Below are 16,741 nucleotides of genomic sequence, written 5' to 3' on the forward strand. Positions count from 1 at the left end.
TCATATGAAAATTATTATATTTCTATTAAACGTATCACGTTTCAAGGAAACTACGTGTAATGAAAATATTATTTGAAAAGAATGACATTTCAGTTCACACCTATGCACCAACGCGAAGTAATATAAATAATAAGACAACGAAATTAACTAAATCACGTATACTCTTTAATATGGAATTTCCGCGGCAATTAAGTTGCTTCTTTGCGTATCTTCGGCTGTTTTATAGTGATGCCTCTCGCAGAATTCCTGTATTCTCTGACAGGCCTCCTCCAACATATCTATGGGCACCGTGATGACCAGCCTCATGTACGACGGATAATCGAAGCACTGTGAAAAGAATTGAGAAGCGCTTAATCGACGAAAACGTCCAGTCGAACGAGTGCTCGATTTATAGGGCGTACCTGGCCAGGAAGGCAAAACACAGACTCCTCCATTAGCAATCGTTGCACGAATTCGAGGTCGGAATTAAATTCCGGAAAACAAGGTAGATCTATGTAAACCTGGGGGACCGATAGGATAATTTATAGTCAGTAAATTGCGATCTGCTACCCTTAACGTCGGTGTGTTTACCTTAACGTTTAAATCGCGTCTGATTTTCGCCTAATTACACGAAATATTTACACGGATGGCAATTTCAATCGAATCGCCTTGTAATCGAGTTTAATAACGGTAAATAAGGTACTGTTAAGAAACTTTGGAATTTCATTATTCATATACATTACATAACATGTCGCGCATGATCTACTTCCCAAACTTATTATCGGAAACTGTAAGTAGAGCAAATTGGATTTACACTCTGATTTATGGTAGATTTAGGTACATTTTGTTTTAGGAATTGTTACGTTCTCCGTTACTTTTGTTACTTTACTTCCCTTTGTATTCATATCGCGAGACATAGACAGAGAAATTATTAACACAGATTAGATGATTACCATCATGTACATTGCTCCGTCGGGCATTATTGGTTTCAACCCTGAGATTTTCTTCACACAGTTGTACGCCGTTTTCGAGTGATCCTAAAAACGAAAATGAACATTTGATCATTATATCGTGGCAAATTTATAAAGAAAAGTATATGTAGTTATATCCAGGAAATTAAAAATTCGTGTAACGTGTTAACTCTTCCCCGGTTTAACAGATTAATTAATTGATGTTCCGCCTGATTTAAATTTTGTTATATTCGTAAATATCCCGCATGAAATATAACCCTCGCGATTTTCGAGTTTGCATAAATTTCTAGAAGGTACTTAAGATAACAAAAACCTACATGCAACATTCTAACGACGCCATCGTAAAATTCCTGTGGCGTGTTCTTCAGAATAGCGGGCAACGCACCTTGAATAAGCGTGTTGCTGCCGATAATTCTCTGACTTAGACAACGAAGCGCTTTCCTTATCTACATAAGAGAATAAGAAAAAGTAATACAATATATCGCACATTATGCAATTGGAAATTCTTATAAGAAAGAAAAGTACGAATTAAAGTTCTTCGAAAGCAAAATTTTGCTGGAGCTCACAGTCTCGTCCTTTGCTCGACTCGTTGATTTCTTCGATTTCCTTCGTTCTTCCTTTCATTCTTTCTTTTTTCTCTTTTTTTCCTCAACACGAAAGTAAGACTCGAGCAAAGTTGAGGACACGGTGAACGGTGCCAAGTGGAGAACTTTAACGATGGGATAAAATTTAATCAACGAAATTTAATCCAAACGCGATAAGGCACGGCGCAGAAACAGATCTGGTCGTTCTTGTTACGGAAACAATACGAAAGGAGAAGCAATTATTTTCAAGCTTTCCCGTATATAGCGTATCGTGCAATTACCCACCTCCTTCTCCAGCACGTTTTGACGATCGTGAATGATTATCCAGCCCATACGCCAGCCGGGCACTAAAAATCTGAAACATCGGTGAAGATTACCGTTTACCTGGTAATGCGTCCATTGTTGTAACTCGATTATTACTAGTGCATGCTCCGAGTCACATCGCTACATGATAATAACCAAGCAGAAAGTGAAGAGAATGATATACCGCTGGTCTATAATCTTACATTAAGATTTATATTTAAATTATAATTGGGAAGTTTTCTCGAAAAGGGGACCATAGAGCAAAATGGTGAATTGAGTAAATTGCCCTGGAAATTTTTATCCTAGTTTCTGATATTAGCTATAAATAAATAAAGTATCTATATCCTTGCAATATATCTACGAGTCCTGTTTTTTTAGAGAGTAATTTACGAACTCCAAAGATAAAATTGAAACTGGTATCGAAAGCACAATTAGAAAATTTATTGACAATAAATTCCTTCTTTAAGACGGACAATAAATGAAAATGAGTAGCGAAAAATTAAATTACTACTCAATTTGAAGTAAATTCAAGCTTTTGAACAATGGTAATTTATCCAAAATTTGTCAGATAATATATTTTTTATCAATATTTTGAATATATTCCAACCTTTTGGCGATGAAACTATTTTTAAAATAGGAAGCAACGAGCATCGGTGTCCAGGTTGCGTGCGAACATTCGCCGCCACAAAACTTCCCGCTTGACCACCGAGAATTCGCTGTAATATTGATTCCACGATGCTCGTGCAATTATGTATACGGAATGTAGCCGTAAACCGCTGTAAAACGTCCCACGTAAAAACTTCACGAATGTATTTCAAGGAATGAAAATATCCAAGCGACGCGATCATAACATGCTAAGATTTCAAAGTTCATTTTTGCATACCTCTTCGTCAGGCCGCTACATGACAAAATAGGAACTTCCTTCGACAAAGATGCTAACGAATGGAAAGTCCGTCCTGGGAACACCTGGTAAGACAAAATAACGATAAAAGAAATGTAATAAATTTTTAAAATGGTAAAGATGGTACAAGATTTTTGGTATCTTGCAGAAAATTAAACGAGACATTTATGAAGCAACGGTTGTTATCGAAGAAGCACTTGACTTGTTCGTTAAATTGATTCTTCCTAGCACGAACTATCGTAAAATGCATTTAACAAATCAGAATTAAAAAAGAAAACTTGAAAACCAAATTAAGTGGTTTCTACTTTATAGTACGACAAGATTCGATAACTTCGTAAAATTCTAAAAATTAAAAAATTTTAATAAAATAAACCGTACAAAGCTCATCTGCTTAATGTTATTTAATATTAGCTATAGATTTGTAGAATATTAATTATATGACGTTCAATATCAAAACACCGTTCAGTGGGTAACTTATAGGTTGACTCGAATTGAGTTTAAACGTATACTACTTTATTATAATTTATATAATTTCATTATAAAATGAAACTATAAGGGCTGTATGTGTGCGTATGTTAATCACGTACCATATGCTCGTAAATTTCATCGGCAATAATTGGTATGTAGTAACGAGCGGCTACGTCGAGAATGTCGAGTGTGTGATCCTTGCTAAATACGGAACCGCACGGGTTCGAAGGATTGTTTATAATGATCGCCGCGGTGAATTCGTCGATCTGTGATTCCAAGTTGTCCAGATCGATCTCCCAGCCGAGTTCAGGCTAGAAACGTGAATAACCGACGTTAACCGAGTTCCTCCATGGAAAATATTTTCCTATGACGTAATAACGTATAATTAAATTATTTATTATGCATATACTTTAAAATTTTTTATTCTAAAAAAAGTAAAATAGAACTGTTTTTAAGACAAAGCTGTGATATATTCGGTATACAAAATAGGAAGGAAAGATATTTATACAAATCCATCGTGTCGTAGCATTTTCGTATTATATTTACTTAAGTATACCGCTTTGAAATGAAATTTTTCTTCGTTAGAATTAAGTTGTTGCTTTCCTTCGCAAACTTTTAATTACTTTAGCTAATTTTCTGGATGGGTTATTAATAACTATGGCAGACGTTAAAGCAAATAAAACGATTTATGATATCAATATATAACATATTTTTATAGGTTTTCCAAGTTAATGGCTACTAGAACAGTATTGTAGGCAATAAGTTTAAGTACCCCAATTTATCACAGCAACCTCTTACGCTATTTTCTCGCGATACATACTACGTAAGTACGTGTTCACGTTAAGTACTAGTATGTCTTCAACACACGAAGTAGCAAAAAAAAGAAGGAAACAACCTGTTCCGACACAACATAGCGGCACGCAACGAAATATGTAAATATTATTTCAGCATTTCGCGAATGGCCAGAAACTGTAGGTTTCAACGTATTTCGCAAAACTATGCAGTTGTTCCTAATTTTGTTATTTTCGTCGCTTCACGATATATTACGATGGGGCTGGAGCTTTCGATGATCTTTTCAAAAATTCATTTCAAAGGTACTTTAAAAGAAATTTTGAAAGAACGAGTAATATATCGTAGACTTAGAAGTCCTAATATATATTTTATATATATACCGTTTATGACTATTCGATTAAATTATTTAAAATTTTGTATTTATAAATCATCCAGACTGTGCAAATCCAGAATGTATGATCATGTATACTCTTTTTAGTTGCGCGACGTTTACGGCTGGAATTTCCAGTTCATAATCTTGTTTGAAAAATTGTTTGTTTTTTCTGCGCGATCATAAATATTTTCAGGGCACCCAGTATACGTATGGTAGCTGGATCAATACTTATGTGTGGGCTTATAAGTCACAGAAAATGGCATGGACCATGCAATACGATAAGCCGCAAGTACCAGAACTTGTTATGCACAACTCAATCTTTGACAATGATGTATTAAAAAATAAGTTATTACCATACGTTGCACGAAAATGTTACGAACTATCGATTTTAATCTTGTTTACAGTATTAATTATGTATTTCGCGTACACTTCAAGAAATTTCATCCTGTTTTGTTAAAATATTCTATGTCTGACGTTTGAAAACAAATTGTTGCCACAAACAAACAAATTATTGAATTTTCGACTTCATAACTTCGACATCTTGGTTTGATTCACTACAAATGGCGTTTCTCAATTTCTATAATCCTATTGAATTTTGAAATTTCTTTATTCAAAACTCTGCTGTTCATATACAGAAGCATTCGAAAACTCCAAAAAATTAAAACAACAAATACATCGTTTGTTAATAAATATGATCAAATTGTCGCGCCTTTGGTTATTTTTTTAGTATTTTAAAGTCACGCGGTACACTTGCACAATAGAACTACGTAATATTATTAACGAAGCTTTACAAGTCATAAAATAGAAATTATCAACAGCAATTGCTTTTCTCAGTTAGTAAACTATTATGCAAGAAAATTCTAATATTTCAAGAACATCCAAAATCAATAATTTCACAGCTTTCTCTTTTAAAACATTCAGAAAGCGTTCATGTAGAAGCTGAAGCGAAACGGGAATCGTTCAAAAATTAATACGAACCTTGACATTCAATAATGATCCCGAAAGAAGATCGCGTATCGCGAATTAATTTTTCATCAGCATGTGACAAATGGAAAATTCGTGTACCGAAAGTTACGCGCATACGGGCCACCTTACATACGGATAATCCACCTCAACTTCTGCATTATAACCCACAATCTTTCCCCCTCTTTCTCTCTCTGTCTCTCTCTCTCTTTCTCTCTCTCTCCCTTGTAGACCACGAAGAGCCACGGTACCGTGGTTTTAATTACTTCTCTGTGGTAAAATAGTCCACGCTGCGCTGTCTGGGCGAGTGGGGAGGCATTAAAATTCGCGGCAAAGGAGACAAAGGAACGACGGGAAAGACCTCGTTATTACCACGAAGTTTAACATTTTACCGTTTTTTTCAAATCGAGATACGTGTATACGCTACTTTTCAAAAGTATGTGGACACTTGCTTATTTTTTTACGGATAAATCGAATTACACGAATTTCAGTCGTTATAATCATCATCGTACCTATGTAGCAAAATATTATGATGCGATTACATCGATTTCTAAAAGCAAACATGTGATAGTGAGACTGATGTTTGTAGTTGCTAAACCTTGCGTATTTTAAACAAAATATATATCATTAGTATAATATAAACATATCGATTAAATAAAGAATGTAAAAGAAAAGGCATGGAAATAATAAATTTTTCTTTATATAAAAACGTTGTCATCGATATCAGGTAAAATGCTGGTACTAAAATGCAGATGCGAGAATATTGGTGAACTTTCGAGATACGTTTATACTTACGCGTAACTCATAGGATTTTACGTTGATACCAAGACCTTCTGCAAGTGTTCGATAGATCGAGAAACCGGGTCGCGGTATCAGAATATTTTGCCCCCTTCGTGCTAACGCTGTTATACAGAGGTCGAGAGCGCAGGAGCATCCGCTGCATAAAATTACATCCTGAAAAAAGAGAGAATTCAGAGAATCGAGAATTAGCATTCCGTTTGAAAGCCATCTTTCTAATAAATTTGTGACTAAAGCCAATTAATTTGCTATAAGCTAATTTGCTATAGAAATCGTGTATCGTGATCTTTTTCCACTCTGGTCAACCTGTACACGAGGAATTTTTAAACAAATCTAAAAATGTACACAGAAGCTGCAAGGTATTTAATGCAAGTATGCATATAATTCATAGAGGTCCAAAAACTATTTAAACAGTCGATTATCCGTTATATTAATAAGCCTCGATATTCGATAAAACCATCTTCGATATATATGTATGTGTTTAAAATCGCCATTCTGCTACGTGCTAATTTTTAACGAAATACGTACAAGTTTGTAGTAAATAATATCTTGTAGCTACTAACTACATTTTCAGATTAGTTTCAAATTTTACTAATATCATCGGATAAAGTTATGTATCATTACGATACTAATGAAGTTTCACAATCTTTCATGTAACACATAAAAGCTTTCTGTGGTAAGCTTTCAACCATTTTCGTAAGTTACTATCCGTGCAATTAATGCGACGTTAAAATCTATTTGAAAAGAAAAGAAATCCAGTGGTAACTGATCTGTGGAAAATTTAACTCTGCCGTATAAAATTAATAATTTAAAATGAAAGTAAAAATACACGTTAAGTTTGGGATGTATTTATATCTTTAAATATATTCTCCTATATGAATTATGCTAGCGAAGAAAATGGGAAGAATATTCGCCTATAGCTACGCAGCCATACATTAATTAAACGTTCGATGCACATGAAATCTTTAGAACTGTGAAAAAGCTCGGTTCTCGTCGTTTTTCCGACGTTCATTTCCTGGGGGCGCAGTGAATAAAGCTAATAGCAGATTCATTGCATGCCATACATTACAATTTTCGCAGCACAAGGGGAATGTTCCTTGCTTTATGAACATTTTTTTTGCAACAATATCGATTCTGTTCGGATTTCGAAACGGTGGGCTTTATTTTAAATTTTCACGGTGATATCTGAGTCCTGATAATACATTACTTTTAGATCTGTGGATTTTTTCTCTTTTTTTTTTGGCATAACGAGGATAAAAAATATCAAGTATTAAATTTAATGACAAGTTGTTTAATCCCTTTATCTTTCTTCCCTAAAGGAATTACAAGGAAGATATTTTCCATTTACGTAAAAATTATTAATTTTGCTTCGTTTTATATTTTCAATACTTTTCATTTACAATGACACGAAATATCGAACTGCGAATATTAAATTTGTTATACACATAAAAGTACTTTCCAGTACCGTGTATGTGAGAATAAATTTGATCTTTACAATCGTGATGGATTGTTTAATTTTTCAACGAAACGTCGCATTGATTTATTTTCGACTTTTACTTATGCATATTGAAAATCATCCATCGGACGATATTAAAAAGGAAAATTTGTCTTTCGAAAGGAAGATTAAAATATATTTTCACGTGTGAGTATGAATCTAATATTTGAAACACCAATTTTTGTCTAGTGTCCTTTAATGGTGAAAGTTAAATAATTCTATATTTTGCTGCATGAATAATAAATACGAAGATGCTAAATGTGCAAGATTGAAGTAGAAAATGCCTGGCTTCGCGAATATTACGAAATACGACGCACGCGAGCAATTATGAAATCGATTCGATGAAAATTAAGTTAAGAAATTAAAAAGAAAATGTAACAAATAGTAACACAGATTTATGGCAATAACGCAACGAAAATACCTCCTGAAAGATGAACAGAAAATCACATGCTATCTAAATGAATAAATAAATAAATAGATAAATAAATAAAGATTTTTTAGCTAGAATCTAGAAACTATGATACGTTGACCATACAAGAACGACAAAGCAAACGAGAAAAATTCATTGATCGGAAAAACGATTGTTTGAACGGAACAGTGAAGCGAAGAGATTCTATTGATTTTCTCGTGATTGTATCGAGAACCGTAGATGCCGGACAGTTCGTAGTTAATTGATGATATTTCTTCTTTTAGAGAACGTGGTTTCTAGTTTGCGGCCGATCGTGCAGGGAAATTCGGTTTTCCCAGCAAACTTCGTCGGCAGTTCCGATCAACTGGCGGTTTAACTAGATATCGTATACACGTGCACGCAAACAACGAATGAATACACACAGAAAGGGAGCGGACACGATGTGCCTGCAGATGAACGAGTTTCTATAAGCGCCTGGTTACAGGTCGAGCTAATTCGAATCGAAACATCTTCTGCAAGATTGAAAATATACGAAGCTCGACCGCATCTCTATGGAAAACAGTATATTAGGTTGGAAACCTAATTGGACGATTCGATTATTCGTTGTGCAAGGAAAAAGGGAAAAAGTAAAATCCTGACAAATCGCTAAGACTTCTTTAAAAAGCTTAGATACGCTTAGGGTAATTTTCGAACGTTCGTTCACGATCGCACAAAAAACGAGAGAATATGCTAGGCGTCACAGTCGCAAAGTCGTTGGCTACTTTTGTGACATCGTGACATTTAAGCTTCATGCCCAATTCGATCGTGTTCAACTTGAAAAAATACTATGGTAAAGAGAAGAAATGAATACAGTCAGTGAAGAATAATTCATTATACTCGACTAATAAATTAACAAAATCAAATGCGATACATAATGAAAATGCAATGCATCTGATATTTCGATATTTCCATTTCAAAGTTTCAGTGTTAATGTTAAACCTGTCGATCGAGGAACATAATTTATATGGATATGCATGTTCTCTAAAATGTTATCCAAATAATTCATCAAATAGGGCAATTAATCAGACTTCGAATGTAATTAATACACATGATTTATTTGCGTATGCAAAACAAGGCGTAGCCGGAAGTAATCTGTATGCAACGCGGCTTTCAGTAGCACAGTTCTCTACAGATCGATAACAATATGGAATAACCAGATGCTTCTGCGTTTTCTTTACCAGCATTCAATTTTTCCTATATCGTTGTCTTTTTCCTTCTCGTTAGTAATAGGAACTGATTTTGTCACGATCAAGTATTATTATGTTAGAGAAATAGATTCGTGCAAAGATATCTTAATAGATAAAGTCATAAAAATTCTCATCAGTAACAATTTCAAAAAAAATGTCGTTCATTTTTTGTTTAACACTTTTATGAACTTTATAGCATACCTTTTCGAACCGCATAAAAATCGCAACTCTACGAGGTTCATCGATTAGATAGTTCTTCTTGCAAGTAGCGTTCTTTATCATACTTTTTACATGTTCAATAATTTTAACAGGTATTTGTACATACTAAGATTACTGTAGAATATTTCAAACTATTAAACATGCATTCGCCGTAAGTCAGATTGTTATCGTGCTTTTTTACAAAAACTGTCACAAAACGTAGGTAATTAGTCTCTTTAGAAACATGTACAGAATTTATGATAATAAACCGTTTTTAATATATTACAATCTGCTACAAATTTAATTCCGCACTCGATATTTCCGTATAAATTATATCTCAAAGTATGTCATACCGTCGCTCACGCACCGCATGTACTTTCATTTCATATTTCAAATACATATATTAAACAGAACATTCGGACAAAGGTAAAACGATATACAGAATTATAGATAAAAAATTGTTAATAAAGAAGCAAAGAACGGAGAATTAGAATATTCATCTTTGCTAGAAAACGTCCAATAATTATCACAAAAAATTAGTTTGCAAATCAAAAGTCTGGAAATGAAATTCTATCCTTCATTAAACATTTAATAATGCTTTATTGTATTTTGCAATAAACTTGACGTGAACGCCAGGAATGTTTTTATTAAACATTGAACAAAAATAATTGCCATTTACGCATTTGTAAGGCAATAACAAACGGAGTTTTAACATCGATACCTGTCCTCTGTCTCGTCGATGGAAAAAGTTAATCGAAAAATGTATATCAATCGTGACTCTTAAGTGACGTATGAAAATTTCAAACGTTATTAACAGCGACTGTTTATCGAATCCAACATTTTGTGTCGCTGGAAAATGACGAAGATTGAAATTATACATAATCAACGGTACGAAGTATTAGCTTTAAATTCAGTCAGAGTTTTCTATTTGTGAAATAATTAATCTTTCAACGTAAAATTATGTATTTTGCTTATTTCTGGGATATTATTCCTTTTTTCTTTCATCCGAAGATCAACATCGCGTCGACAATACGATTATCAACGACAAAGAAAAGGGACAATTGCACATCATTTTATTCATTAATTTTGATTTCTTAACCAATTTCAATAGATCATGGTATTAACGATTAAGAATTTACCTTAGCATCCACTTTTACGAATTCGCTGGAACTATATTCCGCTACGGCTTCCCTTGCGCTTTGGTGACCTAAAATAATATTGCGTCATTAATTATTTAAAAAATAAATCGGAACCGAATTTAAAGATCGATTCGAACGATAATTTTATAACAGATAATAAGTAAAATATTTTATCAATCTCATGTTAGTACAATTTCTTTCTATTGAATTATTAATTTATTATTAGTACCTGTGCTAGGTGCGTATCCATTATACAATTGAGAAACGAGACTTTGTTGAACAGCATCAATTACTTCTTTGGGTGGTTTTAAATTTCCAAAAGTAGTTGGATCACCTAAAAATAAAGAACTTCTTGGTAAAATACTTTAAACCATTGATTGACCTTAATGATAGAATAATTACAATTATTCGTCACGTAAAAGAATTGAATGTAATATATAAACATCTCCAAACAATCGATCGACGACTATTCCGAATTTCTGATTTTATCTTGAAACGAAGCATATTAAATTTGGGAATAGGCGACCGTACGTGATAAATAGTTCAAGCTACGCGAAAAAGTGCTTCACATAAATTTTGTTATTAAACTTTTTAAACTACTTTATCAATTACCTCTAAATTTAATCAATTTCCATATATTTGATATATAAATAATAAACATTTAAACATTTTCTTCAAGTAGATTAGTAATACGATGTTTCATTAACGTAAAAATAAAATAATTATAAAGCATATTCTGTCGATTAAACTGTTCAGAGCGTACTCATTAGATTTGTTGTTGCCAATTCTAAATTTAAATAGTTTTTTTTATGAAAAGCTACACGTGATCATCCAACGTGATTCAAAGTATTTTTCTTCTTTTTCGAATCATCGTCGAAGAAAACAAAATATATTCGTACGTATATAAAATACAAAACGAAGAAATCAATTATCTTAACTTCTTTTTTGAAAATTTACAAACGTTACGGACAGTTTAAAATGGCTCACAATTCTGTTATTAAACGAGATAGCAAAAAGGAACAAACGAACTAATTACACGCGAACAAGACCACGATAAGCGCGGAACACGAAATTATCCGGTCTCACGAGATTCCTTTTCCAATCCCAGAAACTCGTAATTTAAAAACTATTATCTGTCTCTGTTTCGTGCTCTTTTTCTAATATCTTCTGCGTGCAAACCAAACAGTCATTACTTCAAATAATTTGAAACACTTTATTAACGTTAGCTTGTCAGTTTGCTTGATTGGAAATTAGATTAGAAATTATTTGTACGCAAACGAGTTACTCGATTTCAAAGCAACTCGACCGATCTTCCGCTTAAAATGACAGGCGAGAAATAAACTGTGTATAAAGGAAAACCTCACCGATGGATAACGAGATCATGGACTTAGCAGGATTAGGCTCGACCACGAGACATTCCACGATGGATCTTATGGGGTTGTGTGTTCTTCTCGCGATATCTGACGCCTGAACGTTCCATTGGTCGCGATATACCGGCGTCGACATCTCCAACTTGGAAATTTCGAAACCCCCGAACAAAATCCCCTCCTTCGTATCCGTTAACAACACTTCAAAATTCACCACGTCGTCAAACGTTCACGAGTCGTTAAAATGTACCAGCAATGTTGAATGAATTTCAGTCGTTGAGGTTTTCTTATCCAGAAGAGATCGAAAGATCAGCGAACGATAATCCTTGATCAAGCGGTGTTCCATCACTGATCGTGAGAGGAAATCTGTTCTCTGGTCTGTCATATAATCGAAATGTTCCACTGTAGGTTGGGAAACGAACGAACCGGTCGGATTAGTCGGCTAGATTCCACACCTTCTTTCGTAATTAATTTAAATCGGTTCTGTGTTTACGTAGATCGCCCTTGTAGTTTCATCGCTAGATATTACCAGATCGCACGTGTTTAGCAATGTATTTCTATTAGCAAACTATCAAGTCATGCGACGAGTAAATCCTCTCGCGTCTTGAAACAGAAAATATATGTAATTGTAACGGCGTAGCTTGGAACGTTGCAGGGTTTACGGGCTATGCCATTCCACTTCTACGTTCATGAAAATTTTTCATCAACGAACAATCTAAAATTTTAATCGAAGCAGCTTTAGTGGAAACAGCTTCCATTATACTCTAGCACGTTCGATATAGATGTTTGGAAAACAGTAACTTCAATGGGAAACGATTTACAGAGTAAACTTGCATATTTCGAGGAAACAAGCAGCGAATACTAATTGCTATGAAAATAGAAGAAGTCCGTTGTAGGATGGAGGACGAATCGAACCGGTCGGATTGGTCTATTGGACTCCACACCTATTTTCATAGTTTATTCAAAACGAATTCAATTCTTTGCTTACGTAGATCACCGGTGTTTGTTGATCATTTTCTCCCGTCGTGATCTTGTTGTCACGCGCGAACAATCAAGAGATTGGCCTTCCTGAGTTTGCCGAGATCGAACTTTGCGATGCGAATAATATTCTTGCTTTACTTCTTCGATTCGCCTTTTTTTGCCTGTATATGATTCGATCTCGTGTGATTTTATACGATGAATATGCATAGCGTGGAAGATAAATAACGACCAAAGAATAATACAAATTTATATTTGTGAACACTATGTGTTGTAAAAGATATCACGTGTACAATGTATATCCAATTAATTCTGTTTTCATTTGTATTTCGTATCTATGGTTGTAAACGTACGATATTTATCCGTAAATTACAACATGAAACAGCAAAGATTTCCTATATAATTGCTTCCTTTGAAATCGAATTTAGAAAAAACGTTGTAATTCTGTTTTTTCCACAACCTCGACTTCTCCGACGAATAAACATTGTAGCAAAATTAAAATTCCTACTTTAGAACCTTTGAGGATTAAATGCTGCTAGAATGTTTATCTTCGTACGAAATCATAGAATGTGTAGAAAGATAGTACCTATCTAACATATTTACTGTAACCCTGCCATAATCGCAAATCCTCTTACATTTGTTTGACATTTATCAAAAATTAATTTTATTACAATAGATTATAGATCGATTAGTTTCTATGTAATAAATATTTTGATTAAATAAATGTGACACTTTACATTCTGTCTTGAAAATTCTGTCCATACTTTTATCGACTTAACAAAATCAACGATTTTCAGGATTTTCATTTTCACTGAATTTTTTACGATTTATTGTACTTTCGTAATTTTTCGTATTATATGGTAATAGCAAGGAAAACGAATCGGAACTTTCGTAGCGTATCTTAAGGGGTTTGACACATTTTACGTCGAATCTACTTGGAAGTGACAGTATACGCGTCGAAGCAAGGTCTCTGTGTTTTTGTGGCTCGTCTTCTCGAACTATGATACATACACTGACCCCGCCGAAATTCCTAACACCGTTTATCGATACGAGCGTCCTTCGTATATTTTCGTTAACTAATGTAATTTATGCGCCCCGTGGAAGCACACGGTCTCGCATCTTTTACGCTTTCGCGTTGTGTCAATGACTACTTGTCGTTTGTAAATAATTCAGGAGGTTTGTTAATGTATGCAAACGTATGCTAACAAACCTGATAAAACCTGATAAAACAGAGCTAGATGTGGATGTATATTACAGAGAGCTGGAATATTACGTTTGAGGTTCTTGTATAAACGTTTACTTCCGTTTATTTTGATTTTCTACAAATGAAAATTCAACTTTCAGTTGCTTCTCCTTTAGAAATATCGTCCTCCAATTTCTGACCTGACTTATACCGATACTTGACATGTTGCAGATAAAACTAGAACTTTTTCCATTACAATGTAAGTTAATTTACCTATAGTTTCACATACATTTTATTCTCGAACTTGGAAATTTGAATTTAGTACTAAATCTGATAAAATTTGAATGTCATTTCGTTTTTACTTGATCTAATTATTTTTATTTCTATTTAATTAATTACGACTAAATAAAATACCTGTTCTTGAACTTAATTAAAATCGCAGATAAAAGAAAATATCACCTGATACCGATGAAAGTTTTCGACATCGTGATGTAATAATAACTAGACGTTTGAAAGTAATACTCGATGAAATAAAGAACAATCATATGCGTTTATTCTAACAAAATAAAGTATTCGTTAGCTTGTAGAAGTTTTCCCACTACAAAAAGTACCAAATGAAAATCATCCTATGGATTATTGAATTCTCGTTCGCGGAATCTTGTCGCGGAATGAAATTTAAACTACACAGATGCGCCGTTTGCTTTATACATCTGATTTATCTATCTGATTAAGTTCAACGAAGAATCGGAAATTCGCAGAAACATACATAGAATCTGGACCAACTAAAAATGATCTAGTTTTACGGTTTTTGAGAACCGGCAACTCGTTATTTGAATTGGTAATTCGTTTCAGCCACTTGAACGCGTCGACGCACGCCGACGTCATTAAACTTATTCGATCGATAAGATATTGGTACCAATGATAAAGTCTCCTTCGCCAGATTTAAAGACGTTTCTTTCATGTTACGTGATAATTACACTTATGGTTTTGTGTGTAATTCGTACACATTTGTGCGTACATTCGAATAAGTTTAATAATACGTAAAATTTTGTATTCCTACGTTTCAATGGTACAAGCACTTCCGTGTCTGCGCGTATTACAACTAAAAACGTTAGTACAATTGCCAACTACATACCAATTAATATTTCCCACGTTCTGCTGTCGACTACAATCGACGCGGCAATCAAGAGTACGATTCTTCATGCACAATTCACGACGCAAACATGACACGCGTCTCTGTTATTTCAGCGAAACGGAATATTTATTACGATTCACATCCACCTCCGGATTCATAAGCCTGTAATTGGTATTCAATGAAAATCAATGATAATAGGGAGGACGAGACGCGAAGGAAAGCGATTTACTCGCGACACCTGTACCTGATGTGGTTGTCGCGCGTATGAAAAGAAAAGAAAGAAAAAAAAAAAAAAATTGGAAAAGCAGCTATGCGTGGAAACGAACGATTCACTGGCCCGGTAACCGGTCGTATGCACGTCATCGTCGCTGACGCGACGTATTTATGGTCGGAAAAACTGTCGTTCCGATATTCTGGTCGCCGCGCCAATGAGAGCCCCGCAATTAAAAAGAAAACATATGCTAATAGGTCGAAGACCGGTCCCGAAAATGGAATAGGCAGCGATACGCGTGTTCTTCGTGTCTATAGGTATAGGAAATCTCGTCTGTGTTTGTCCACCATAGATCGTGTTTGCATTTTAACCAGAGAGACTAGTAGCGAATCGTTCTTAGATCGAAGCAGGTTTCGTTCAAGGTGAAATCGTGCTCGGTTTCAACTTTTTGAACGAAACTTGGAATATTTTTTGTATCTCCATGAATTTCAATTCGATCGGCATTCCGTACTTCGATAGGAATTCAGCTTTTTGCTAAAATTTTTACTAGTTATGAAACTTTTGTCGCATCATGATATATACATATACACGATGATAAATTCTGTTTGGTTAATTTATACCGTGTCTTATGTTTTACGAAAATTGTTACGTCCGGTGACTCTTTACGTTCGAGGCGGCCACCAACCGTGCATATAGAATTAAGCGGACCGCGGTAGTCCAAAGGAACCGTCATAAAACGAGGCTTTTTGATTTACCGTTAAGGCCGTCAATTGGCATAAAACATAGAGTCAAGAGGTTCCTTATGGTTATTGCTCCATCAGGTAAAAACGTGGCAAAACCCCGCGATTCCGCAAGCGAACAGTGGAGGCGGGGGTGGGGGGGGGGCGGTCACCACCGAGTAAGAGTTTTCCTTTGCAACAGCATCGTCACCGGACTTCAATGGTTCATCATCTTTAGAACAGTCAACATCTCTTTCCCGGGTTTACACCCTTCGATCATTCAGCTATTTCATTTATATCTACGCACCAGCGTAACTATCTTCTCTACAAAGTTGTTGGAAATATATAATATCTCTGAACTGTTAATCAAGTGTTATGCTAATTAAACTACCTCTATTGTCCTAATCGAAATAGGGGATCGATCAGTTCGTGGCGTCGATCGTCAAATCGTAATGGGAAATTACGATTCCCGTTGACGCGCTTCCTCGCGATCGCGTCTCTCCGCGACTGTTCGAAAAAACGAAAATATAAACAATTTTGTTAAGGAAA

At 34.7% G+C, this 16,741-nt stretch overlaps 1 protein-coding gene across 3 annotated transcripts; it reads right to left on the minus strand.

Annotated features, from left to right (window-relative positions):
* Window positions 1-15,642, minus strand: LOC126871493 (tyrosine aminotransferase). 3 transcript variants are annotated; one of them, XM_050630399.1, is made up of 14 exons: window positions 15,507-15,642; window positions 15,263-15,424; window positions 12,955-13,108; window positions 11,964-12,569; window positions 10,829-10,933; window positions 10,600-10,667; window positions 6,130-6,288; window positions 3,326-3,517; window positions 2,721-2,803; window positions 1,820-1,889; window positions 1,268-1,396; window positions 933-1,016; window positions 402-500; window positions 1-327 (listed from the first exon to the last, which is right to left on the minus strand). In XM_050630399.1, exons 4-14 carry the CDS (start codon window positions 12,103-12,105, stop codon window positions 166-168), a joined length of 1,293 nt encoding a protein of 430 aa, XP_050486356.1. In that variant the 5' UTR covers window positions 12,106-12,569; window positions 12,955-13,108; window positions 15,263-15,424; window positions 15,507-15,642; the 3' UTR covers window positions 1-165. The 3 variants fall into 3 exon arrangements, with proteins under 3 accessions (XP_050486356.1, XP_050486357.1, XP_050486358.1); XM_050630400.1 differs by lacking the exon at window positions 12,955-13,108; XM_050630401.1 differs by lacking the exon at window positions 1,268-1,396.
* Window positions 15,643-16,741: the final 1,099 nt, after the last annotated feature.

This window comes from Bombus huntii, chromosome 11, assembly GCF_024542735.1.
Source record: "Bombus huntii isolate Logan2020A chromosome 11, iyBomHunt1.1, whole genome shotgun sequence".
NCBI classification, from domain to species: Eukaryota; Metazoa; Arthropoda; class Insecta; order Hymenoptera; family Apidae; genus Bombus; species Bombus huntii.

Bases quoted from the DNA above. Each gene is read 5' to 3' on its own strand.
- LOC126871493 (XM_050630400.1), bottom strand. From the start codon at position 12,105: ATGTCGACGCCGGTATATCGCGACCAATGGAACGTTCAGGCGTCAGAT. The intron at 6,289-10,599 runs GTAAATTCTTAA...CTCTTTTTTCAG, and splicing joins TCGTAAAAGTGGATGCTAAG to GATGTAATTTTATGCAGCGG. The intron at 2,804-3,325 runs GTACGTGATTAA...TTGTCTTACCAG, and splicing joins ATGAAATTTACGAGCATATG to GTGTTCCCAGGACGGACTTT.